The 26031-nt window shown below is 45.6% G+C and overlaps 1 protein-coding gene and 1 pseudogene across 1 annotated transcript; both read left to right on the top strand.

Moving 5' to 3' along the window:
• Positions 1 to 10054: 10054 nt before the first annotated feature.
• LOC136453955 (ubiquitin-conjugating enzyme E2 27-like) lies at positions 10055 to 13144 on the top strand. Its single transcript, XM_066454502.1, has 5 exons — positions 10055 to 10499; positions 11046 to 11094; positions 11286 to 11445; positions 12631 to 12720; positions 12837 to 13144. The coding sequence occupies exons 1-5, from the start codon at positions 10319 to 10321 to the stop codon at positions 12942 to 12944; spliced, it is 588 nt and encodes a 195-aa protein (XP_066310599.1). The 5' UTR covers positions 10055 to 10318; the 3' UTR covers positions 12945 to 13144.
• A 5549-nt stretch (positions 13145 to 18693) lies between these two features.
• On the top strand, positions 18694 to 20844 carry LOC136455615 (uncharacterized; annotated as a pseudogene).
• Positions 20845 to 26031: the final 5187 nt, after the last annotated feature.

Below are 26031 nucleotides of genomic sequence, written 5' to 3'. Positions count from 1 at the left end.
CTCGGAGAAGAATATCCAGAGGGCCCAACACAAACGAGACCTTGCGGAGTCCAACATGCAGGACTTGGAATACCAGAAGGGGGTCCTGACTGAGAAGCTGGCTGCTGTGTCCGAGTAGGTGCGGAGCCAGTCTGAGCAGCTGGCCACTATCTCCGACCAACTAAAAAGTGCTTCCGAGCATCTAGAGAGGAAAACCAAACAACTTAACAGTGTATCCAAGCAGAAAGCAGGTATGGTATATCAACGAATGTACTTTTGTATTGCTAAACGACCACATTTTTAGTGACAACTGTTGCGCTTGTAGAGCAAGACGCTGAGCTCGGCCAAATGCGCCAGGCCATCGATCAACTTCGCTAGAAGAAGGCAAAGGAAGCAGAGCTCAGGTGTTTGAGGGAAACGAGCGAGCTCATTGGCGGCTACTGCTAGATTGGCGCTTGGAGTCTTAAAGACGTCGTGGCCATCGATGTGGAGAAATTCTTCGTCGAGGTCATGGTGAAGTGGGAGCGGTCTTCCTTATGAATCGAGCCAATTATCCCAAGCAGCCTCAGCCCTTGCAATGGCTGCCTCATTTTCTCAGCGCTAGGCATGGTTGACGTTTTGGTTCTCCCGAGCAATGCGCTCCCCCTTAGTTTCGCCGTTCCGAGGAGGGCTATCGATGCTGACGTTGAAGATCGCATCACCCTAGAAGGGTGGAAGGAGGAGTTGCTCGGAGAAGGTTTCGGCGAGGGTCTCCATAGAGCCCAGAGTTTCTTCTAAAATGGTCTAGAGGGGCACCCCAGGGCTCCGGCCTAAGTGTAGCATGTTGACGGCTAGTGGAAGCTGGATGGCGACCTGGTCGGTGAGTAGATGGGCGGAGTCCACCTGGTCGGTGAGTTTGCCCCTCAGGGCGCTTTGATAAGCGGCGGCAGCGTTGGTGAACCCAAAGGGTAGGGCCATAACCCCTGCAGTTTCTTGGGCAGCCTCCGATAGATTTGGATCGGAGGGTGGTTGGCGCCGAACCAGAGTGCCCTGAGCCGATTCAGCGATGGAGAGACAATCAGCGAGCTTCAGTCCAACCCGATCGATGGATTCGATCAGATCGTCGTTGTTGATCTGCCTCCTCTGGTAGCAAGGAAGCGAGTGGCGAGTCGTTGCTGAAGGAGACCTCAGAATCAACTCCGAGATTAGATCTGTAGTTGCAGGTGTGGGGGTGGTCGGCGCAGAACCGATCTGCCCTGGCTCGAGGAGCTCTCCAACTCCGTTAGCGTTGATGACCCACAAGATGGATCCGACCATGAAGATCAGCCAGGCTACGGAAGGGACGAAGAGCCTGCGGAAAAAGCCATCTTGTTCAATAAGGAAACAGCACGCACACCCCTACCTGGCGCGCCAACTATCAATAGAATATTGTCGACAGTCCTCCGAGGGGTATCCCACGAAGGTAGATTGATCGGCAGAGGAGCGTGAGATCAAGAACAAGAAGGCAACAAAGACACATGAGTTAGACAGGTTCATGCCATCAGTATGACGTAATACCCTACTCCTGTGGTCTATTGGTTTGTATTAGCTATCATATGATATTGGATGAGTTTGGAGGGGGTCCCTGCCCACCTTATATAGTCTAGGGAGTAGGGTTACAAGTCGGTTAGATCTGAGAGATAACCGGAAAGTAATAACTAATTACAGGAATCTTGAGATCATACATATCCTAATAGATCTCGTAGTATCTTTAGGATATCTTCCCAGTGTCTTACGGGAGGCGCCATGCAAAGTCATGCCCCACAAGGCTTCATCTTGTGGGCTGGGCCACCCCTAGGGGTGTAGCCCATGTGGCCTACTATGGGTATCTGGGGTCGTACACCCCACACATAATCCTTCCATCAACATTAGCAAGCCACCTCACTTTGATGGAACAAGATACACCGATTGGTCCTACAAGATGAAGATGCATCTCATTGCTGTAAGACTTTGAGAAATTGTAGATGTTGGTGTGATGATTCCTACCGATGAAGATAGAGATATAACTCCAGAAGAAGTGCACAATCTCCATCAAAATGCACAAGCCGTAGCATTGCTTATGTCAAGCCTAGGTTTGGATGAGTTTAGAAAGGTGAATGGAATGGAAAGTGCAAAGCAAATTTGGGATACTTTGAAAGTATCATTTGAAGGAGATAAGAGTGTGAGAAAAGACAACAATGAGTTACTTTATGATGAATTAGAAAGATTTGTGTTCTTGCAAAATGAAACAACACAATCCATGTTTGATAGGCTTATGGCATTGGTCAACCGCATAAGAGCTCTTGCAAGCACCGAATGGGATGACAACAAGGTTGCTAGAAAGATGTTGAGAACCTATAGAGCCAAGAACAATATGCTAGCGTCTGTGATCATGGAAAGACCTGGTTATGATGAGATGATACCCCAAGAAGTTCTTTTAAAGCTCAAGCATCATGAGTGTCTATATGAAGATGCAATCAATGCTCACAATCAAAATCCTAATGCAATGGGATACAACAAGAATACAACCCTAAAGGCAACTCAAGCTCATGAAGGCAAATCTTCTAGTTAAGAGAAGAAGAAGAAAGTGAAGGATGATTCCTTAAGTGAAGAAGAAGAGTCTAATGAAGAAGTTGCACTCATCATTAGAAACTTTAGAAAGTTCATAAAGAAGATGAACAACCAGAAGACTTACAGTGATGGAAAGAGAAGGAACAAGAAGATGTTTTGCTATGGTTGTGGTCAAACTAGTCACTTCATAGCCGATTGTCCTAATGAGAAGAATCACAAGCACAACAAGGATGAAGCTCATCTTGGTGAAGAGTGGGAGTCAAATGATAGTGACTCAAGTGATGATGAGAAGAAGAAGAAGGGAGCCGCTAACATCGCCATCCACTGCTCTTCGTCACCGATTATGATCTTTCCCGACTTGACTTCACCACCAAAACTCTTCCCCAACTTATCTTCATCACCAAGGCTCCTCCAACCTCATCGACAATGACTACTACACTCCAACTTGCCTCATGGCAAAGGGGAAGAAGGTACATGTCTCATTTGATCCCTCTAGTCATGTGTATGATAGTTGTGATGAGAACATAGAAGAACTTAAAGCAACCATGATAAAGAAATTTGGTAAAAAGGCCTACACTAAAATAAAAACACTAATGAAGAAATTAGAGAAGAAGGATAGTGTCGGTGTTTTGAGTTGCCGCTGACAACATTCGATTTTGGGATTGAAGTTTGAAGGTGCAAACATGATACAAACTTGATGAGACTTATTTTGCTATTTCCAACACAAAGTGTACTTCAACTCATAGTAAGGAACCCACTTGAGCTACCATATGAATTTGAAAGATAAAAATTCACAAACATGTCAACTTGCTGTTGTCAATCGGGGACAAATATTTCTGAGCTCAAAAGGAGCACTGCATTCAAACTTGAGGCCACTATTTGAGCCACTTAGAAGTTGAATCAGGTCTTGGTCCAAAAATAAAGTTTGTTGTACTCCACTCAAACTTCAACTTTTATTAAAGGTTAAACTTCATATCTAGTACAGAAACCATTTCTTCACTTTGGTCAAAGCAGCACCTTGTTAAAACCTGGAATTAGGGTTTTCAACCAATTGAGGCATTTTCTTGACATTTGCTCAACACAAACCCTTCATGACTTTTGTTGTCGAGTTCAATTAGAGTCATTTGGGAAAGGTAGCAAGATTTGGTCGACATCTCATATTCCCATTTACTTAATAAAGCAATTCAATCAAGGTTATAACTTATCATTTTATGTGACTTCTTAGCTCCAAACTTCACGAAACTTTTCCACTGGTCAAGATGGATGCATGTTGATGTAATGTTCATGAAATAAGCATGTTTAACATTATTCATGTCTAATCTTAACCAGGGTCCCCATGTAAGCAAAGTGTATTGTTCAAGTCCAAGTTGGGGCTCATTTTCATAGGTTTCACCTCAATACCTTCATCATCACTTCAAAATTATGAACTAGAGATCATGATCATTGCTTGACATAGTTTACTTAAGTCCAAATCCACTGCTTAACTTGTGACTAACACCTAGGGTGTTACATTGAGTACCGTTTATGGCATCCTTTCACTTTGATTACTATGAGTCCATTCTCTACAACAAGTTTCTGAAGAAGAGGGAGCCACCGGTCCTTCAAATGAAGGTTATTGATGCTTATTCTCTTGGTCTGTTTAAAGAGCCTAAGCTGGAGCAGATGGTTCATGATATTCGCTCAATGGGGCTATCCTACCTGATGGTGTTTCGGAAGCATTGGAACAATGAGATCATCTGTCAGTTTTATGCTTTCTATCACCATGAAAAAGACCCTAGCGGTGCCATTAACATTATCCATTGGACCACAGAAGTCAAGCACTGCAAGGTGGATTTCATTACCTTCTCTCGCCTTCTTAGTTTGGGTCACACCGACTGCACTGTACCTGAGCTTACTGAGTATGAGGATGTGGCTTTGGAGGAGTATCAGCACATGTACCTTGATGGATATCCAGCTAATGGACAAACCATGTATCTAAAGCCCTTCAACTATGTTCTAAACAACATCCTGCGACAGATTTTGTATCTGCAACATGGTGACTCCACTTTCCTTCGTGATGACTCTCAGAAGGTCCTTCAATGCTTTGGTGATCATTTTAAGCAGTTCTCCATCAGCCGATACATTTGGAACAAGATACATGATGCCGGTGAGGATCCTATGAGGCACCTTCCCTATGCCCCCTACATCATGCATGTGATTGAGCAAGTATCAGGCATCCGGTTCCCCACAGATTCCTAGCACAAGCTCCTCAAGATCTCCAACAAGACTTCTATCATAGCTGCAAGGGTCCTCAAGAAGAAAGCTGATGCAGCCCGAGGCAAAGGCAAAGGTCCTTCGGGTTCTCGCTCTCGCCATGGTGCTTCACTACCTACTGCTTCTCGTGCTTCTAGGCTGAGCCACTCTCTTCTTTCTCCTCTGGTAAAAGTTCCTCATGACCTACATGTTTGGACAGTGTTGTGCTAGTGCTCAACGTGAGCATGACATGCAAAAGAGGCTCTATCGTTTGAAGCAGCAGGCTAATATTGAGTCTTCTCCTCTGCTACTGTTTGTGCCTTCCCGTGATCATTTGGCTCTTTATTATGAGGCGTCTGCGGCATATGAGGTCGATGCTGCTTCTCGCCCTCATGGCAAGAGCAAGGCCACTATAGAGGACAAGGACTACATCGAAGAAGATGATGATGACGACAACGATGGTGGTGATGATGGTGACCATGATGATGATGAGGACTACGTGGATGAGTAGTCGTTTCTTTCATGCAGCCTACTCCTTTTAGCACTTGTTGACAAAGGGGGAGTGTTAGGCTTTGATCTATCATGTAATAAGTTAGTTGGTCACTTAGTTTTGAGACTTTCAAACTTTTAGCTTGTATGAACTATGTCGTGTGGTGGCTAGTATGTGATGGACAACTATATATGTGTTTGTGATGGATGATTGTGGGATAAGTAATTTTTGTTTACTGTCTATTAGCTTGTGCATGTCCCTACTTGTGATGATGAATGTTTTATTTTGGATGGCCATGTATTGCTTCAAGTTTCTACTTTGAATTCTTGGCCATCACATTCTCTTTTACTTGTGTGAATATAACATGTCATATTGCATCTCTTTTTCATGGATATATATTTGTTCACATACACTTGTTGCACCCCACGGATTGCAAAATTTAGGGGGATCTTTTGTTTTGATGTATGCAAATCATGTATAGATGATTCTCATTGAAATTCAATTTTATGCATACATCAAGGGGGAGCTCTTCATAAATTTTGGGGTTCAAAAAAAACTTTAAATTCTTTCATTCTTATAAAAGCCTAAGTTAGTTGTCATCAATTACCAAAAAGGGGATATTAAAAGTGCATTTGCCCCCTATGTGGTTTTTGGTGTATTGATGATATCCAAATTAGGGATTAATGTGATCTTAATGAGATATGTCGCAACAATTAGTCCCATAACAGATTTAAAGAGTTGATAAAGATGAAATGGTGTTCCTTAATTCTTGAAGTTGAAAAAGGCATCGAACTCAAAGCGGATCTTCAAGTTTACATTTTATGCTTTTGAGTTTAGGTATGTCGTACTATAAAGAGGGATGCAAACTTAATTAGTCTGAGGATGATAGAGTGCTCAAGTATAAAATTAAAATCAAAGAGAGACACTCTAGCACTTCATGAGCATGTAGAATAGTTTTTGGTGACTTTTGGTGTCGAAAGTCCCAACGTAAGCTGGAACTCCTGACCGTCGGAAGTCATGACTCACACCGGAAGTCCTAACGCCCAATCACTTAGCCTGCACGGTGACTACGGCCGTCGAAAGTCCTCACCCAAGTTAGGAGTCCCAACACCTGGACTTAGCTAGCTGGTTGACTACGCCCGTCGAAAGTCCCGATGTACGTCGGGAGCCCCGACTGTCGAAAGTCCCAACTCAGGTCAGGAGTCCTGACACCTGGCCACCTGGTTGCCTTGCAGACCGTGCGCATCGGAAGTCCCGACATATGTTGGGAGTCCTGATGTACATGGGGAGTTCCAATGTTGACGTGTTCACAATGACTTTAACCTTGCATGAGCAATGTTTTCTTTATAGGTCGGAAGTCTCGAGATCTGCGTTGGAACTTCCGACATAGATCTGAACGGTTAGATTTCTAACTTGAGTATAAATAGCTCTCTCATCTCTTCTAACCATTACTTACTCATTGATTGCAACCTACTCACAGCCAAAACAACTCCCAAGCATTCAAGACTCCCCTCTCCTCTCCCCTTTGCTCCAATCTTTGATTCCCCTAGAGTTTTGAGTGAAAGGAGAGTGGATTGAGTGAGAGCATCACTTTGGCAAGTTTGAGCACTTGATTTCTTCATCAAGCCGGTTGGATTTATGTCTATTACTCTCGGGGCTTTGCCCCTAGCCGGCTAAGCATCGTCCAAGAGCTTCCATCTTGTGAAAGAGCCTTGGGAAGTTTACATTACCCTCGATTTCTTAATGGAAACCTCGAGTGACCGGCTGCTTTGAGAGAGGCAAGGAGCTGAAAGAGACTTCGACCTTTGTGGTCACCTCAACAACGAGGATGTATGAGCTTCTTTGTGGGGTTGTCGAACCTCAGAATAAATCCTTGTGTCCCGCGTGCTTGTTGTTGTTGAGGCTTGTGCTATCACTTTTATTCTTGTGTGTCTCTTCCTCCTTAAAGATTTTCTTAGGGTTTGGACTCGATCTACGGAGTGGTGACCTTTTGGCGTCAAAGGAGCAACTCCAATGCATTACCTTAGCACTAGGAAGTGGGGTTGTAAGTTATCAAAGTCACAAAATTCAGTTTAGCACTTATAGTATATTTCTCGTAGGCGTCGGGACTTCTGACAGTTTGCGCCAGAACTTTTGACGACGTCGGGAGTTTCGACCCAAACTGTCAGGACTTCCGACAGTTGCTGACCAGTGACTTTCAGTTTTGTGTAGAATTTTTTAGATATGCCTATTCACCCCCTCTAGGCATTGTTTAGATCCTTTCAAAGTGCATCCCACATCTCTTTACCAGTCTGGCACATATGCATCAACTATGGAGTCTCCTAGCACGCTCAGAATTGCTGTCTTGAACATATTGTCAACATGTTTGAATGCACGCTCCTCATCAGGAGTATGCGGCCCAACAACCCTAGGTTCAGCAATAAAATAGCAGTGCATAGAAGTCAACCACAGAATGCACCTCTGCCACCACCTCATGTAATGAGTGCCCTCAAAGACATTCGTTTCAGCATACTCGCAAAGCTAACTACCAAAAATTGCCTATCACATTTTTAGATTGTTAGAATATTAGTCAATTTTAGCAGCAATTTAATCTAGAAAAAACATTAAACGAAATGATCATGTTGGTGACATCATATATGTGCTTGTGTGTCTTAAATGTGACGAGCATGTAGATGATACTCAAACTAAGAATTAACAGCCAAGATCTTAGAAGATTCGTTTTAGAAACATACCCAGCGACAGAGCCGGATGCACTCGATGACATAGTGCATGTCGTTGTAATCATCCCGCTCGTTGCAGTGCAGACGGGAAGCAGTGCCGATCAGCGCCGATCAGTTGAGAACCTTCAACGTGCGCCGGCATCGGGAAGAAGACGTAGCGAGTAGTCGTGCTGTCAGCAACACTCCCCAAAAACGTGATTGTTGCCCTTCATTCGAGCAGGTGAACTCGAAGACGGCAGGCATTTCGAAGGCCCTACTCTTCCAGTTCTAGTGCACGTAGGAATCGGGATGGGGAGAACCAGAGAGAAGCTGAATATGTGGTGAAAGCCAAGAAGAATGACTAACGGAGGAGTTCGAAATATATGCTCACGGTGGGAAAGCGAAGAGGCTCAGGAAGAGATCAGGAGACGGAGAAGGCGTGCGGACGTAGATGACGGTAACAGGCGAAAACTCCCGCAATGAAGCCGCCTCCAACATAAAAGAGAGTAACTCTCATAATTATGTAGATTGAGTGGCAAAACCACCCCTGTCCCGTCCGCTCGCCGCCTGCCGGAATATATGCTCGTGGTGGGAAAGCGAAGAGGCTTAGGAGGAGATCAGGAGCAGCTGAATATGTGGTGAAAGCCAAGAAGAATGACTGACGGAGGAGCTCGGAATATATGCTCGCGGTGGGGAAGCGATGAAGCTCAGGAGGAGAACAGGAGACGAAGAAGGCATGCGGACGCAGACGGCGGTAACAGCTCCGCCCCGCCCCGCCTTGCCACGCCATGCCACGCCCATGGCCTTTTTTCATCTTCTCAATATAGATAGACAATATCCAACCATATAAACCGAGTCAACATCTTGTCAAAATCTCGTACGGTATTAAACCATATATCACGTATTATTACGGGCCATAAAGTTTATTTGATCTATTAAATATTATATGGGCTAAGACCATAATATATCCAACAGTATGGATGACTAAAATTAAATTGCTCGCCGCTATAAAAATCTATGTCTTTAACTGATCCAAACACCATAGCTTATAGCTCATTTAGGCTACTCAACCATTCAACTTATTAAAAATTGTTAGAGCAACTCCAAAAACATATTTATATCTTTCCTAATTGATAGAAGTAAAGATTCTGATAAAAAAACTCTCTAACAACTTCTCTAATTAGATATCTAAATATTATATTCTCTATTTCAAATTTCTCGCTAGTCAAAATCCCTAGAGTGCACACAAGACATAGAGGAGTTGTCGGAGGGTGAAAAGATATAGCGAGTGTTCTTGACCTGCGTGAGAAGGTCTTCTTCTTAAGCACAATACCCGGGAGCTGTCTTACCCCGCGGGTCGAGTTTTTTTATTGAAATAACTTTAAATAATGATTTAGAGAGTGGATTTTAGAAAAAACTTTTGAAGATGCTCTAACCAACTATGTATAAATGGTTCAGCTAAACAAGAGAAGTGTAGCGCAAATATGGTTGTTTTGCCGGGCACCGTGTGACCTCATAAAGCAAGGTTATGAAAGCATGATGCTAGTTTAGATATATATAGCTAGAGCATATTGGGGTTTATACTCGCTAGTTTCTTCTTGCTAAAGTAATAGAGTGGAAATGACTTGTCTCGCATAGGTTCCTTGTGGTGACTCAACTTGTCGGGTTTTTTATGGTGGAACTCATGCACCCGAATTTAAGTATCTGACTTACACGGGTTAGATGTATAGCTATAGCACGATGTGGTTTGTGCTAACTCAACTTGTTGGATTTCTCGTAGTGAAACCTGTCCATCCAGATTTAAATCTCTGACATAGATGTTCATATTTTTTATTAAAAAAAATAACAGCGTTGTTCTTTTAGTGTCAGTTAATGTTCTTGCCGACAATGAGACACTTTTGGTGGCTTCTTATACCGTGATTCGCAGAAAAAAAGACTTGTTAATCGAGTTGTATTCTCATCGTCTCGGACACCCCTAGTAGTCCAATAGCCCCATCATCATAGAACCAAACACTGGACGAATGAACTAAACAAACAAACCGCAGGGAAGGGATCAGGAATTCCCGGCAGCGCAAGGCAAGCAGCCAAACTTCTAGACCCGAAAGATTCTCCGCTCATCCAACAAACAAATTACTAATTACTAATCTAGAGGATGATTATATATTACTATAATACCAGAGTAATTAAGGACTATTGGCCGAATTATTAATAGCGTGGCGGTGGCGCTGCCGCTTCCTGATCCTCCCACCCCCACACGGCCACACTCCTCCCATCCCATCGCGCCGCTCCCGAGGGCAGAGCCAGGAGGTGACGGCGGCGCCGCGACGAAGGAAGGAGGGATCGATCGAGGATGGTGGACGTCTCGCGCGTGCAGAAGGAGCTCACCGAGTGCAATCGCGACCGGGAGGTGTCGGGCGTCTCCATCGCGCTCCACGACGGCGCCAACATCTCCCACCTCACCGGCACCATCGCCGGGCCCGCCGACAGCCCCTACGAGGGCGGCACCTTCGTCATCGACATCCGCCTCCCCGGTGAGCAACCCGCCGATCTTTCCTCCCCTGATTCCTCCGCTCCAGCGCTTTCCTCCATCGGATCCCCTTCTCTGTCCCTTGTTTGGCCTACCCGGATATCCCTCCTCGCGGGCGTGGGATCCCATTCCACTCCTCCGGGCGATTCGTGGGCGGGTAGATTGCTGTGGCGCGCGATTGGTTCTCTCGGAGAGGGGTTTAGGGCGGATTAGGGTTTGCTGTCTGCGCCCTCCGCGCTATCTGGCTGGTCCCGATTCCGGGTTAGGGTGTGGGTTCACCTTCGTTGGCGGCATCGCAGATTCACCTTTGCATCGTTGTGCAGTGAAGCACCGTATCTCAGCAGGCAGATGTATCCGTATGTTCCAAGTCTTCACGTGCATTTCAGTTTTGTCTGTTGGGATGCAAATAATCTCCTTCGTTACTTAATCCCAGAGTTGAATGTCTTTGTGTACGGTCATGTGCTAATTACTTGGGGATACAAAAGTAAAAGTCAGAGAATACAGTGTGCAAGTGCTACTGCCTGATTGGCCTTTGGTCTTTGGTTGGCAGGTGGATATCCCTTTGAGCCTCCGAAGATGCAGTTCGTCACCAAAGTATGGTATGCAAGTTCACTACCTGTTATGTTATTTGTATTTGTATTGATGAAATATCATCCTGGTTACATAATGTACCTTCATATGTGAGTTGATAGGTGTCCTCTGATCATGAATAAGTACAACTAGCGGTGATGGGTGTTTTATATCCATTTCTTTAGTACAGCTCTTACTTCTCCTCCAATCTATTTTGAAGGCACCCTAACATCAGCAGCCAAAATGGAGCAATATGCTTGGACATTCTGAAAGATCAGTGGAGCCCAGCCCTTACCTTGAAGACGGCGCTCCTTTCCCTTCAAGCTCTGCTTTCTTCCCCTGCACCTGATGATCCTCAGGATGCTGTTGTTGCGCAACAGGTCTGAACTGAGTATTTCCTATTTGGTTCTATTTTTAGTGCATTACAATATCACCAGTGAAGCTACAGTTGGTTGGGAGCTAATCGGAATGACTATTTATCATTTTTTGAAAATAAAAAGGAACGACTGATACTTATGCACAACTGTCTCATTGTGGCCCTGGTTGATGAATGGCAGCAAAGTGGGCATGTCCATTCAAAGTGAGTTTTGTAGCATTCATCACATGAGCCAGTGCCTGCAGCACTCTTGGCAATTGTATAGTTGTAATGTTACACCAGTGAATCTGTTTGTGGTTATGACATCTGATAACTTTTTTCTCTCTATTATGGATTTCCCCTGTTGTTAAATTACTCCTGTATATTCTCTGTGCAGCGTTCTGTCTAATAGAAATACGACAAAGCTTTTGCCGCCTTTCTAATTCTCTGTGTAGCGTTAATGCAGATGCTGGGCTGTAAGATAGGGTGTAAGTTTGTTCAATTAGGTTTTCAACAAACTATTATTAGTTTGGTCCACACTGCTTGGTCCACACTGCTTTGTGGTAATCTGCTTGTTCGCTTGGACTTGTTTGGCTTATAAGCCATAGTTTTTTCAGCCAACGAACAGTATTTTTCTCTCACACCAAATTAGCCAACAGTACTTTCAGCCATGGCTTATCAGCCAAACAAGCCCAAGCGAAAGCATGTCCTGGACCGAGCTGAAGGATGGGCAATTCCAAATAAGTACCCCATATTTGACATAAAATGTAGTGAATAAAGCTGCCGATTGTCCAGCAACACAGCTAGGTGTTTTCTGTTGGAGTGTACCAGTGATATTTTGATGCTTGTTACTTTGCTAGCCAGACTAGGCCAATAGGGCAGTCCCAGCCCAGGCATTAGGATGGGCCTTAGTAATTGCCTTCTGGAGTTTGTACTGTGTGTCAGGTGAGGCATAATTTAAGCGTAATATCTGAGATTTCACTGCAATAATGAAGGGAACATCATCCCCATAGAGCTGTAGTTTGAGATACCTAACTGAATCTATATTCACTGCAATCTTGGATGTAAGCATAAAATCTGAAATTTCACATCAATGATGAACGGGAACAGCAGCCCAACAGAGCTGTAGATGAACTTATGAGATACTTAACTGAATTGCTATTGCAGACCTCGTCCCAATTAATTTATTTATGCCGATATGTTTCTACAGTACCTGCGTGACTATCCAACATTTGCTGCTACGGCTCGCTACTGGACAGAGGCCTTCGCAAAGAGTGCGTCAACTGGCATGGAAGAGAAGGTACTGTGAACACTGTTTATCATTCCATTGTGTATACATGTCATTCCATTGTGTATACAAGACATGTATGTGTTTGCCAGCGGTGGTGGTCACCCTTTGTTTGCACTTGTGTACAGGTGCAGAAGCTGGTTGAGATGGGCTTCCCAGAGGATCTGGTGAGAAGTACCCTGAAGAGTGTTGATGGCGACGAGAACATGGCTCTTGAAAAGCTCTGCTCTGGGTGAACCATCCCAATGGCCAGTACATGAGCTGTAAATTGCATCCCCATTGATTATAATATTAGAAGACACAATGCCTGCTAATGCTCCTGCTCAGCCATTTCAGTGTGGCCGTTTGTTAAGACAATATATATAGGGCCGTGCCATGGCCCATGGGACTCGAGTGAAATTCTCCTATGATGATAACTTCAGAGTTCGTTCGTTTCCTTTCTTTTTGTTTTTCTCAACTTTTGCTTTTGTGCCTGGTAGCCTGAATCATCAAATTCTTTGCCCATGGAACCCTGGTAATATCTGATGCAAAAGAAACATCAGGTTGACATAAACCCCCTGCAACTGCAACCTGAACGTGATGGACTGATGGGCATCATCTCATATGATTCTCATCTATTACGATATGGTGGTTTGTGTCTAAGTCACACTGAACGATGTTGGGTTTTGATTCTCATCTATTGTAACGAGTAATGACCAATCACACTTGGTGGTCATGTACTCATGTTTGCCACCAGCCTTTTCAACGTTGTGGCTGATTGCGTGCTGCTGTTTGAGATGGCTGTCGTGGCATATTGGCATGGGTCGCAAAGCTGATTCGTCTGGAAAGCAGGAAAGAGCGTGAGGAATGAGGTGAGGATCGGGACATGGCCATGCCACGCTTCATTATTTTTTCTTGTACAGGTTACGTGATAAATTACTAACCTGCGTTGTCACGAAAGTTGGATTAGATGACAATGACTGGTGCATCATTGTCATTGTTTAGGCCTCCTGTTAACTGCCTGGTTACGTTTGCACTCAAATCGTGTTACCCATGCTTTACAAAACTGAGACTGATTTCCATCCCAGGAGCATCATCAGACTACTGAACGGTGATAAGTACTGGAGTAGTACTTCTCAGCTCTCAAGTGTGAAGTTTATTTCCTGCGAGGCTACGAGCACATACATCTCAAAAAAGAAAAGTTACTTTCCTACGACGGAGGTGCCTCAAGTAGCGGCTACTGCACAAGTACCCGTTGAATCTCATGTTTTGCACTAGAAAGGGCGACGGCAGGTACAGGGTCTTCGTCTCGTGGTTCTGTTGGGTCAAACACGTTGAAACACGGTTGACCAAGCTGGAGAGGTCCATTGGTCGAACTCGGTCGATACGTAAGCGGCAGTTCCGGGTGTGCGTTGACGTTGAATTGGAGAACAAATGCTCCATGGAGGCGTACGTCCACACGACAGAGCCTGAAGCCAAACCACGCACGCACGCAGTGACAACTTTAGGAGACGTTTTGTATGGCACCACAAGTGGCTCTGCTTCCGGCTTCGGCTCTTGCTCTTGCTCCCTGTCTGTATCAAACTAAGTACAGAAGATTTTGAGGAACCGGAGCCTTTTTGTACTGGTGGAGAAAGAGCCAGGATTTCTGACTTCTTCGCAACCGTCAGAATCGAAGCTGTTTTCAGGGTTTCAGAATCCTGCGGCCCTTAATTTCACAGCTATAGGAATATAGGATAGGAAAGCAACAGCTTCGCACACGTAAAAACCATCTGCAGGTGTCTGTCACGGCCGGGCGGGGCACGATTTGACACGGGAATCCCAGGGGCTATCCGTTCTGATCATCCCTCTGGCTGGAGTGGAGTGAGTGGCAACTAAGACGGGGAAAAGGTGGAGCTGAAAATGGGGGTGCACTAGCACGGCGTCCACACCTGTGTGTGTGTCTCCACCGAGCGGTGCGGACCATGTAGCACGCGCAAGTGTTGGTTCCACAGGCCACGGCCGTTGCAGTTGCAGGTCGGTCAGCCAACGCGAACGACGGCATCAGCCAGTCACACACGTCCTCCCCAAGATCGCAGCGAAAGGAGCCGCACAAGACCGGCCGGCCGGTTGCTTGACCCCAAAAGCAAGGCACCGTGGATCGGTGTGTGACGCACAAGCATAAACACTTATTTATTTAGTTAGTTATTGTGCCAGCTAGCAACACGGGGAGAGAAAAAACATCACGTACAGCAAAAAGATATACATCATCCAGGAATTGCTCCATACTTTTCAGCGTGACCTCCGGAGTAGTCAAAGGCAGGAGGTGCGTACGCATACACATGGAGAGAGCCGCAGCTCGCAGAGCAGCAACGACCGGACCATGGCTGAGGGTGAAGGATGAAGATGACATGCACGCTGACACTAGCCAATGGTCCTATTCGCTTCTCATATAATTCGTTTTTTCAGTTTATTTTTTAGTCGGAACAGTATTTTTCTTTCGCAACAAATCAATCGGAACAGTTTTTCGACTTGTTTTTTTAGCGAATGGAACGGGGCCAATGCAAGCAACCAAACCAATGCACAGGGCAGGCAGATCACTCCGCTGGTTTCAATCCCTTCAAACAACCAGGGTGTTGGTTGGTGTTGTCCTTGTTCTAGTCAGACTTTGGGCTCTCGTGGGATGCATGCTGAGTGGTGACACCTAGGCAGCCGTGCAGTGCAGGGGGTTTGGAGCCACCCCAGCTGCATGGAGGTGTTGGTTTGGTTTGGCCAGAGTCCATCCGCCGTTCCGGCCCTACTCCTGAGTCCTGTGTGTGGCCATGGCCAGTTGGCCACTGATGGCAAGCAGCGACTTTACTCTACAGCTACACTAGTCAAAAGCTCCACGCGTATATTTGTTTCGTTTTTCCAGGAGTAGTTGGCCTGCCAGACCGTGACACACACATCAAACTGTGTCTGGCCTCTAGGGAAGGGAATATATATATATATATATATATATATATATATATATATATATATATATATATATATATATATATATATATATATATATATATATATATATATATATATATATATCTGTTGTTTCCTCTATTCCAAATTATAAAACGTTTTGATATTTCTAATATATAGTTTTTATTATGTATCAAGACATAATATATATCTAGATGTATAGCAAAAGTTATAAATATATAAAAGCCAAAACGTCTTATAATTTAGAACGGAGGGAGTACCTCCATGTTCCTTTTTTTCATACACAACTTCTATAGTCAAATAACCCAATTTCTAGATTGAATTGTTGCAAATCAGTACCCTTGATACAGCATAGAATATGTGTACTTAATTCGTGTCATATGTATATTGATATTCTTTTCTATAAAATTAAGAAAAGTTTGATGACCTAAAACCATTCTAGAAGAGTACGTAGAAGTTGATTTATTTAGAAACAGACGGTATCATGTTGCACGGTCAGTGGGTCACGGTGTACAGTACTATAAGGGTGAAACGCGTCCCACGGCTCGTGCCGTATATGTCACGGTGAAGCATGGCGATGGTCACATTTTTCCTTGCGCCGTGACGAAACGTCACGTCCTTCCAGAATCCAGACGGCTGGCTCAGATGACGATGGAGATGTTCCCGTGCGCATGTTCTCTTGTGTTTCACTGTATGTGTAGGAGCAGCATGCATGCTTTTGTCTCCCCTCTGGTGCGAGATTAGATACGTGATTCACATGCATTTTTGTTAGGTTGGTTGAAGCTCCAATGCAAACAGTTGCTTTACACGGTTAGGGATATCCCACAATTTTTTACTTCTTTCTACTATAAAATGAGCTATAAGAGCTATTTTAAATGGAGGGAAACTTATTTGTCAATCAAACATGACCTACATCTCGTTTCAATCAAACAAAAAAAAATGTCCTATATCCAAAAACTCGTTTTACTTTCAAGCAATCGGCGGCTTAAGCAACCTAAGCCGCCCAGTGGTCAACGCTGCTGCCATGCCCATGCCGTGCATGCAGGCTGACTCACCTTGTGCAGTTGTGCCTGCCTGCCTGCTTCGGACAGAGTGAGGGGCGCTCAGCCGCTGCTCAGGTCTCCGTCTGAGTGAGAGTGGAACATGACTGCTCAGACTTTTTAGATCTCGGTGAAATGGCCTTTGTCATATGTAAAACTGCGAACACAAGGTTGACAAATATCCTTGTGTATTTATTTTGTGATGAATAATTGTTAATGTGATCCACGAAGTAGGTTGAGTGGTGACTAACCCTACCATGGCGAAAGCTATGTGTGCTACATGTCTTTTGGCTTGTGTTGTGCAGGTGTGGAGCGCGGATGTGGTGGTCGACGGCGAGGTGAAGGTCAAGAGGACGTGCCGTGCCGACAGACCGGGAGCGGTGAAGGACGGACGTGAGGCTTGGACCGAGGGACCCAGAGGCCGGGTGACTAGCCGCGGTGGCTGACACTTGGGACATCGACAAGTGCAAGAAGACATGGAGTGACGGTGTTGACCGGGTCAAGACGGCGGACGCGTGAGTCGAGCGAGGCTCAGGAGGACTTGGCGGGCCGGCCGGTCGAGGACGGCGGTGACACGCGTCGGATGACGGGGGACGCGTATGGAGTACGCTATTCGCGGACGGTTTGATGGTTTGGACCTCAAAACCATCGGATGGACGGTTTACGGGTTTGGGCCTCAAAACCCGGGCGGAGGTTTTGAGGAGGGACGGATGGCACGTGGCGGCATCTGGGAGTTCGCGTCGAGGCGAAGCTACCGATGAGAAGGCGCGGTGGCCGTCGGATTAAGATTACACCGGGTTAGACAACAACGTCCTTGGGCTTAGCGGTTCAACTCATTTTTATCCAGGGGCAAAACTGGGAATGTGTAATAGCCCTATTAAATAGGATGAGGGAGCCCCCATCTCCCTCACCTCCTCCAGTTTTCATTTTCTCCTTTAGGGTTTCTTCCTCTAGTTTGCTCCGATGTATGAGAGAGGTCCACAACTTAAATTGTGACTTGGTTTTGAAGGAATCGGTGGCCGTAACCATCGTATGCCCTCCGGGATTCATGATGTAGTTGTGTTCTTGATGTGATTTTGGTGTACTTCACGAGCTCTTTTTGTCCCTTCTTGTTTCCCCTCTCGTTTCTTCGTTTTGGGATGGTTTTGGTTCGTTCTTGTTGCCTTGGATCGATCAATGACATGAGTAGAAGCTTTCCACCGAAGGAAATCCACTAATTCCTCACGAGATCGCAGATCCGAGCAATTTAAGTTCTTGACCTATTTTTTGGGGATTCTTTAATTCCTTCGATTCATGGAGTTAGAGTTTGTTTCAGGCCATGATCCTTTAGAGGTTGCCTTTCTACTCGCTTGTGAACCCTTGTGCAAAGTTTCAAGTCATTTGGAGTTGATTTGATTAAGTTATGGCTTGATTTGATTTTTCCCGAGAAACTGCTCGTTCATACCGGACATGTCCGATATGATCTAGGACGTGTCCGATATTTCTTACTTTGGAGTTTTGAGCTGAAATTTGGTGGAGACCTTCCCTTGGTGTCTAAAGAGCTATGGTTAATATTTCATGATTTTTGGACATCATTTGACGGGGTTTTGGATTTTTCTCTTTTGGTCAGCTTGCTGCTGAAAATACCGGACGTGTCCGAGATCATACCGGACGTGTCCAAAAATACCGGACGTGTCCGATATAATACCGGACGTGTCTGATATTTGCAGGAGCAGTGCTGTTTTCTTTTGGGAGTTTGCTCGTTTGGGCTTCGATCTGTGTTCCGTTTGCTCTGTGGTGACCCGCTGTATTCTGAGGGAGCATCCACCCTTCTCTAGGGTCGTGGTCATCAAGTCTTTCGTGTATGCTTTTTGGGGATTGATGTTGGGACAGTGGTCAAAGATTTCGAAAGAAATTTGAGGCTCCCATTCACCCCCCCCCCCCTCTGGTCGCCGTTTCCGGTCCTTCAATTGGTATCGGAGCCGGTTAAGGATCATTCCACCTTAATCGGTCCGTGATCCACGAAGGCGACATGGAGCGTGGTTCTGGCAAACCACTGCACTTTGATGGGTCCAACTATCCTTATTGGAAGATCCGCATGTCTGCGCATCTCCAGGGGATTGATTGGCTCGTCTGAGAAATTTGCGAGGAGGCTACGTACGTTGTGCTCCCTGTTGCGGCCCGTACCACCCAGGATCACAAGGATCGGCACAACACAAATAGCAAAGCTCGCAGTGTGCTTTTCTCGAGTCTTTCGCTTTCTGAGTTCGAGCGTGTTTCCGATTGTACTACAGCTCGAGAGATCTAGGTGAGGCTTCAGAGCTATCACGAGGGGACCGCACAGGTCAAGACCAGACTCTACGAGACGTACAAGCGCGAGTACGAGAACTTCTCTCAGCTTGATGGCGAGTCCATCGATGCCATGTTTTCCCGCTTTCAGACTATCGTCAACAAAATGAAAGCGAACAAGGCCAACTTACCTTATAGTGATCATGAGAGGGCGCTCAAGCTTCTCTATGCCCTTGATCGAAAGGTATGGGATGTGAAGGTGTCGGCGATCATCGAGTCGGCCAACTACGACACCCTCACCGTCGACGAGCTTTTCAGCAAGCTCAAGTCCACAGAGATCGACTACCAAACCCAAGCCAAGCTCAAGAATCCTTCTGCACCAACCATGGCTTTGGTCTCGGGTAGTGGTTCAAGTTCATTGACTAACCCTTCACAAGCTTCTTTCTCTTTGTCGTGCTTGATGTCAGTCACAGAGGAGCAGCTAGAGTCTCTTAGGGATGATGAGTTGGCACTCATCATCAGTCGGTTCTCTCGGTTTCACAACAATCATTTGAACCACCGACGCAGTGGTGGTCCGAAGGAGGGATGCTATGGATGTGGAGATCTGGACCACTTTGTCGCGCACTGCCCCAAGAAGAAGCCCTTCACCAACAAGTACGACTCTGGCAAGCGCAAGGATAAGCGCGACTACACCTCTGGCAAGCACAAGGCCAAGGGCGGCTTCGACAAGGAGGCGATCAAGAAGGCGTACCGCAGGAAGGCCAAAGCTCAAGAACGCGCCTTCCTCGCCTCCCTCAGTGACCTCGACGATGACTCCGACGATGATCACTCTTCTTCTCCCTCGACTGATGATGAGTCTGAGAAGAAGCGTGTGGACAAGCTCAACGATCTCTGCTTTGTTGCCGGTGCAAACCGTGGTGGGTTTTGCACTATGGCGGTTGACGGTGGAGCAAAGCTCAAAAAGGACGTCGACGTCGACGACGACGAAAATGAGGTACCGCCTACACTTGACTCACTTATGCTTGAGCTTGATACTATGAATGATACATTGATGAGTCAAGATAAGTTGCTTAAGCGTGCTGCCCGTGAGAGAAAAGAGTTTAAGGACCAGCTAGAGGTTGCTTTGAAGGAGTTGGAGCTTGCCAAGAGTGGTGTAGTGGTGTCAGAGGAGGAGGAGTGCGATGAGTGTGCTATACACATGTCTAACCTCTCTGACTTGCAATCCAAGTATGCTGTTTTGCTTGATGAATGTGATGAGCTGAAGTCTCGTTCTGGGTTGCTCGGTGCATGCAAGTCCTGCTCAGGCTTGCAATCTGAGTTGGTAGAGAAGGTTGCCAAACTTGCTAAGTTTGAGAAGGCCAACTCAGATAGCACCACCACTACATGTGTTCAATGTGAAGCTTTGGTGTTGGAGCTTGAGTCCTGCAGGCACGACAAGATGGGAACCGAGGAAGAAAACACACAACTTCGGTCTATCTTGAGCTAGGTGTCGTGCAGTGAGCCTCAGTTGGGCATGATGGTGAGCCAGTTCAGGCGGGGAACTGACTCATCGGGAGTAGGCTTTGCTATAGGTGGGAAGGGTGAGCATGTCTATGGCAAGGTTGGTGAACATAGTGGTTTGAACCCAAGTGAGAAACCCACCAACACTCCCAAATTGATTAAGATCCCTCCACCAGAGTCTACCAAGCCTATGATCAAAGATGGTGTGTTTGAAGAACCACCAAAAGCTCCACCATCCAAGCAAGTTTGGGTTCCCAAACCGAACCATTTTCGGAACTCACTTGATACTCTACCCAACATCTCTAGTGCACCCCTTCCTAAAGCCAAAAAGCCTCAAAGAGTGAACCACATCCACAAGAGAGTGAGTCAACCACCATCCAAGAGAGAGGTGAGGTACCACTATGACTATTGCCATAGAGATGGTCATTTGGCTGAGTTTTGCTTTAGGAGGAAGAGAGATGAGCGGCGCGAGTATGAGTTGAACAACCGAAACATGTACCGTCCTCCCCATGGCGTACATGTACCATCTATTCAAAGGCACAGTGTTAGGCCTAGAGGTGCAATGCCTCAAGGTGCTAGGCCTCAGGTGGCGAGACCACGTGGTGGTCGTGCCCGGCGTGGCCCAAGTCATGATCTATATGATTCTGGACCTCGCGACGGTGGCTTTCAGTCCTACACTCCTAGCAGACCACGTTTTCCCCCACGTGGTGATCGCTTCTCTCCAATGGGACATGGCATGTATGGTGTTTTTCCTAACACTTTTCCAGGGCAAATGACTCAACACTGGTATTCTCCTCATTTCACTAACCCCAGTGTTGTGCCATTTGCTCACCCCCTGTCTTTCTATTGATGCAGAGCGGAGGTCTGGAGAACACATGGCTTATTGATTCTGACTGTTCGCGCCACATGACCGAAAGTTCCAAATGGTTCTCCAGCCTCGACCCCATGCAATACAAGGAGTACATCACATTTAGGGACAATAGCAAAGGTAAGGTGCTGTCTTGTGGGACCATTCGGGTCAATGAGTCTTTTATCTTGAAGGACATTGCTTTGGTTTCAAGCCTGCATTTCAATTTGCTCTCTATTTCGCAACTCCTTCAAGATGGGTTTGAGGTGCGCTTTAAGACTGGACTTTCTCATGTGCTCGATTCTCAGGGACATCTAGTTTGTCAGATTGTTCCTTTTGGCTGAGTTTTCAGAGCTGATTTCTCTCAGTCTTTCGGTTCTTCTCGCTGTTTGGTTGCCGGATCTTCTTTTGATTTGTGGAAGTGGCATAGGAGACTTGGTCACTTGAGCTTCGATCTCCTAGTGAGGTTGAGTTCTCTTGACATGATCCGAGGACTGCCCAAACTTAAGTTTGAGAAGGATCTGGTATGCCATCCCTGTTGCCACGGAAAGATGGTGGCTGCTTCCCATCCTCCAATGACTCAGGTCAAGACCACGAGACCCAGTGAGCTACTCCATATGGACACTGTTGGTCTAGCTCGGGTTCGTTCAGAGGGAGGGAAGTGGTACATTCTTGTGATCGTGGATGATTTTTCTCGTTATTCTTGGGTGTTTTTCATGGAGGGCAAGGACAAAGCATTTTCTCATGCTCGTGACTTGATCTTGAGGTTACAAACTGAGTTACCAAAGAATGCCATACGAGCTATCCATAGTGACAATGGCACTGAGTTCAAAAACTCTCAGTTTGACACCTTTTGTGCTTCCTTGGGTCTTGAACATCAGTTTTCTTCACCCTATGTCCCTCAGCAGAATGGTGTTGTTGAGCGCAAAAATTGGACTTTGGTTGAAACGACCAGGACGATGCTCGATGAGCATAGGACTCTTAGGCGTTACTGGGCCGAAGCCATCAACACCGCCTGCCATGTTTCAAACCGCATTTTTCTTCGTGCTTTCTTAAAGAAGACATCCTATGAGTTGCGGTTTGGGCGTCCACCCAAGGTGAGTCATTTTCGAGTCTTCGGTTGCAGGTGCTTCATTCTTAAGCAAGGTAATCTTGACAAGTTTGAATCTAGATCTTCAGACGGTATATTCCTCGGTTACGCTTCTCATTCACATGCATACCGTGTGCTTAATCTTGAGACTAACCGTGTCGTGGAGACTTGTGAAGTCACCTTCGACGAAACCATGCCCTCTTCTATTTCTGTCTTTGAACGTGCAGGTGATGAAGAGATGGGTGACAACATTTTCGTTGAGGATGACGATGACATCGATTGGGATGATCCCAAGCCATCTCAACCAGCTACCCCGATCGAGCCAGCTTCGACCACTTCGGCTCACGGCCCCGAGCCCTCCACCTCTACTTCATGGGGTCCATGCGAGCCGCTTCCTCAATCGACTGAGGAGGCCCTAGCTATGGATGAGGGGGAGGCGACTTCGTCTTTGGGTGCACCTCAACATATCCAGCGATGCCATCCTCCTCAGACCATGATCGGCGACATCGACGAAAGGGTAACGCGTTCCAAGTCTTATCATATTTCCCATTTCGCTCATTCTGCTTTCGTAGCTTCTTTTGAGCCTCGAGATATTGGACACGCACTATCTAATGCCGATTGGGTTAATGCTATGCACGAGGAGTTAGAGAACTTTGAGCGGAACCAAGTGTGGGTTTTAGTTCCACCTCCACCAGAGTGCCACCCCATAGGTACAAAGTGGGTTTACAAGAACAAGCAGAGTGAGGATGGGGTGGTGGTGAGAAACAAGGCGAGATTAGTGGCTCAGGGTTTTTTGCCAAAAAGAGGAAATAGACTATGAAGAAACCTTTGCTCCTGTTGCCTGTCTAGAAGCCATTAGGATTCTTTTAGCATTTGCAGCTTCGAAAGGGTTCAAGCTGTATCAGATGGATGTAAAGAGTGCCTTCTTGAATGGGTACATAGAGAAAGAGGTTTATGTGAGGCAACCCCCTGGCTTTGAAAATCCAAAGTACCCCAACCATGTTTTTAAACTCCACAAAGCCTTGTATGGTTTGAAACAAGCCCCGAGAGCCTGGTATGAGCGTTTGAAAGCTTTCTTGCTTGATAAGGGTTTTAGGATGGGTTCCGTAGATAAGACTTTATTCCTCCTCAAGCAAGGCATAGACATCCTTTTGGTTCAGATATACATGGATGATATAATCTTTGGTGGCTCTTCTCATGCTCTTGTTGCTAAGTTTTCAGATACTATGAGCAGGGAATTTGAGATGAGCATGATGGGCGAATTGACTTTCTTCCTCGGGCTACAAATCAAGCAAACTCGTGAGGGGACGTTCGTGCACCAAGGCAAGTACACCAAGGACGTGCTCAAGAAATTTGATATGGGTGAGGCCAAGCCTCTTTCGATGCCTATGTCAACCACGACGACCCTGGATGAGGACAAGGAGGGAGAAGGCGTGGACCAGAAGGAATATCGAAGCATGATCGGGTCCCTGCTATATCTAACGGCGACGAGACCGGACATCCAGTTCACAGTCTGCTTGTGCGTGCGCTTTCAGTCTTTGCCACGCACGTCTCATCGTCAAGCCATCAAGCGGATCCTCAGGTACCTTCGTTTCACACCCGAGTTTGGTCTTTGGTTTTCAGCCTCCTCCTCTCTTTCTCTTTGCGGGTATTCTGATGCGGATTATGCTGGTTGTCGTGTTGAGAGGAAGTCCACTTCGGGGACTTATCAGTTTCTTGGATCTTCTCTTGTGTCTTGGTCTTCTCGCAAGCAGTCTAGCATCGCCCAATCCACCATAGAAGTAGAGTATGTTGCTGCTGCTGCTTGTTGTTCCCAATTGCTTTGAATGATAGCTACTCTGAGAGACTTTGGGTTAGAGTTTAGGCGAGTGCCTTTGTTTTGTGACAGCACTAGTGCCATAAGTGTAGCCAAAAACCTAGTCCTTCACTCAAAGACAAAGCACATATAAGTTCGCTTTCACTTCTTGCGTGACCACTATGAGAAAGGTGATATTGATCTGCACCACATTGATACCCAAAACCAGCTCACAGATATCTTCACCAAACCACTTGACCAAGCCCAGTTTGCTCGCTTGCAAGGGGAGCTTGGAGTTTGTTTCCCTTTTTAGAGGAGAGAAACTTTGGTTGTTGTATTCTAGTTTTGCTTTTCTTTGTAGTTTAGCCTTTGTTTTTGTTTTTATATCATACTTGCATATCATATCATCATGTATCATATTGCATCCTGAGCTTCATCCTTATAGTAGCTAGATTGACACTATGCTCTTGTTGGGGATGTTATGGATATACATGATGTGCTTTTGGCTTAGGCTCCTCTTGATCAATTGATGCATGTTATGAGCTAAGCTTGTTTTCCAAACTGTGAACTTGATTAAAACTTATTGAAACATGAAATGTGTTCACCACTACTTGTGGCACTAGCATGTGTAGAATGTGTCGAGATCTTTTTCTTGCTTCATATATATGCTTAGTTGCTATGGCTCATACCTTGAGTTACACACTTGCTTGAGAAACTTGAATTCGTGCGAAAACTTGAAAATCAAACTAAGTGATTTGAAAAGATCGGGATGGGTCTGTACTATCCTATGTCAGAGTATCGAGACAGCTCCAAATTGCACTCATTGGTGAACTTGAGCTCTGTAATGGATACCGAGATCATTGTCTTAAGCTTCTGATTGCCTTTGGCATAGGCTTGACATGGTCGCTAAGTCAGGTTTTGATGGCACAGATAACCTCCTGCACACACTTGTCTGACAAACTTTGGTAATAAGCTGCATAACTCTGATAAATTTCAATTGGTGTCTAAAATTTGATCAAACCACAAGTTTGTCTCATGACATGATGTGTGAACTTTGTTTGGGGTAGTTCACTTTGCATACATGTGTAGCACAAGGTCTATCTCCTGTCTATTTTTGCTATGTGCTCCTTTGGTGGTGAACCCTCTTTTAAAATTGCTCAAACTTGATCAAAATTGCTTAAATGCCATATTTCATCTCATTTGGTCACTTTGAGCATTTGCTAGCACTTGTATGTGTTGCTATATATACATGACAGCATTAACTAGAGCCTCTTTTCAATCTACTTACTATAATCTTGAAGCTTCTGCATTCGTGCATTTCTACATTCATAGCATGATTTGAGGGGGAGATGCAATCTTTGGGCTCTAGCTTGATAAGTGCATGTGTCAACAAGAGGGAGAAGTTTTTCACACTCACAATGACACAAGGGGAAGAAACTTCTAATTTCACTTAAAGTTGAGAGATATGCATTCATTTGAGAGAGATTGCACTTGTTCAGGGAGAGTTGCATTTGAGGTGTTTTGCTAGATGTGTTGAGCCTTTGCCTCTTCTGGAGGGTCTAGCAGTTTTTCGGTTTTTCGAGCTTTGCTAGTGGTGTTGAGCCCGTTGCCTCTTCTTGAGGGCTAGCTTTGTTTCACTTGGTTGCGTCGAGCCGTTGCCCATGTCTTTGGGGACCAAGTTTTGCTCATTTTTAAATGACCCGGTTTTTGGCTTTTCTTTGGCTTTTGGTCATTTGGGTGAGTTCTTTCTTTTCTCTTCTTCTTCTTTTTCTTTTGCTCAAGCTGATCGTGTATTGGTGTTGACAATGCACTCATCAAGGGGGAGATTGCGAACACAAAGTTGACAAGT

Source organism: Miscanthus floridulus, chromosome 5 (genome assembly GCF_019320115.1).
Source record: "Miscanthus floridulus cultivar M001 chromosome 5, ASM1932011v1, whole genome shotgun sequence".
NCBI lineage: Eukaryota > Viridiplantae > Streptophyta > Magnoliopsida > Poales > Poaceae > Miscanthus > Miscanthus floridulus.
The sequence above is the reverse complement of the archived record's forward strand: the minus strand, read 5'-3'. Positions and strand labels throughout refer to the sequence as shown.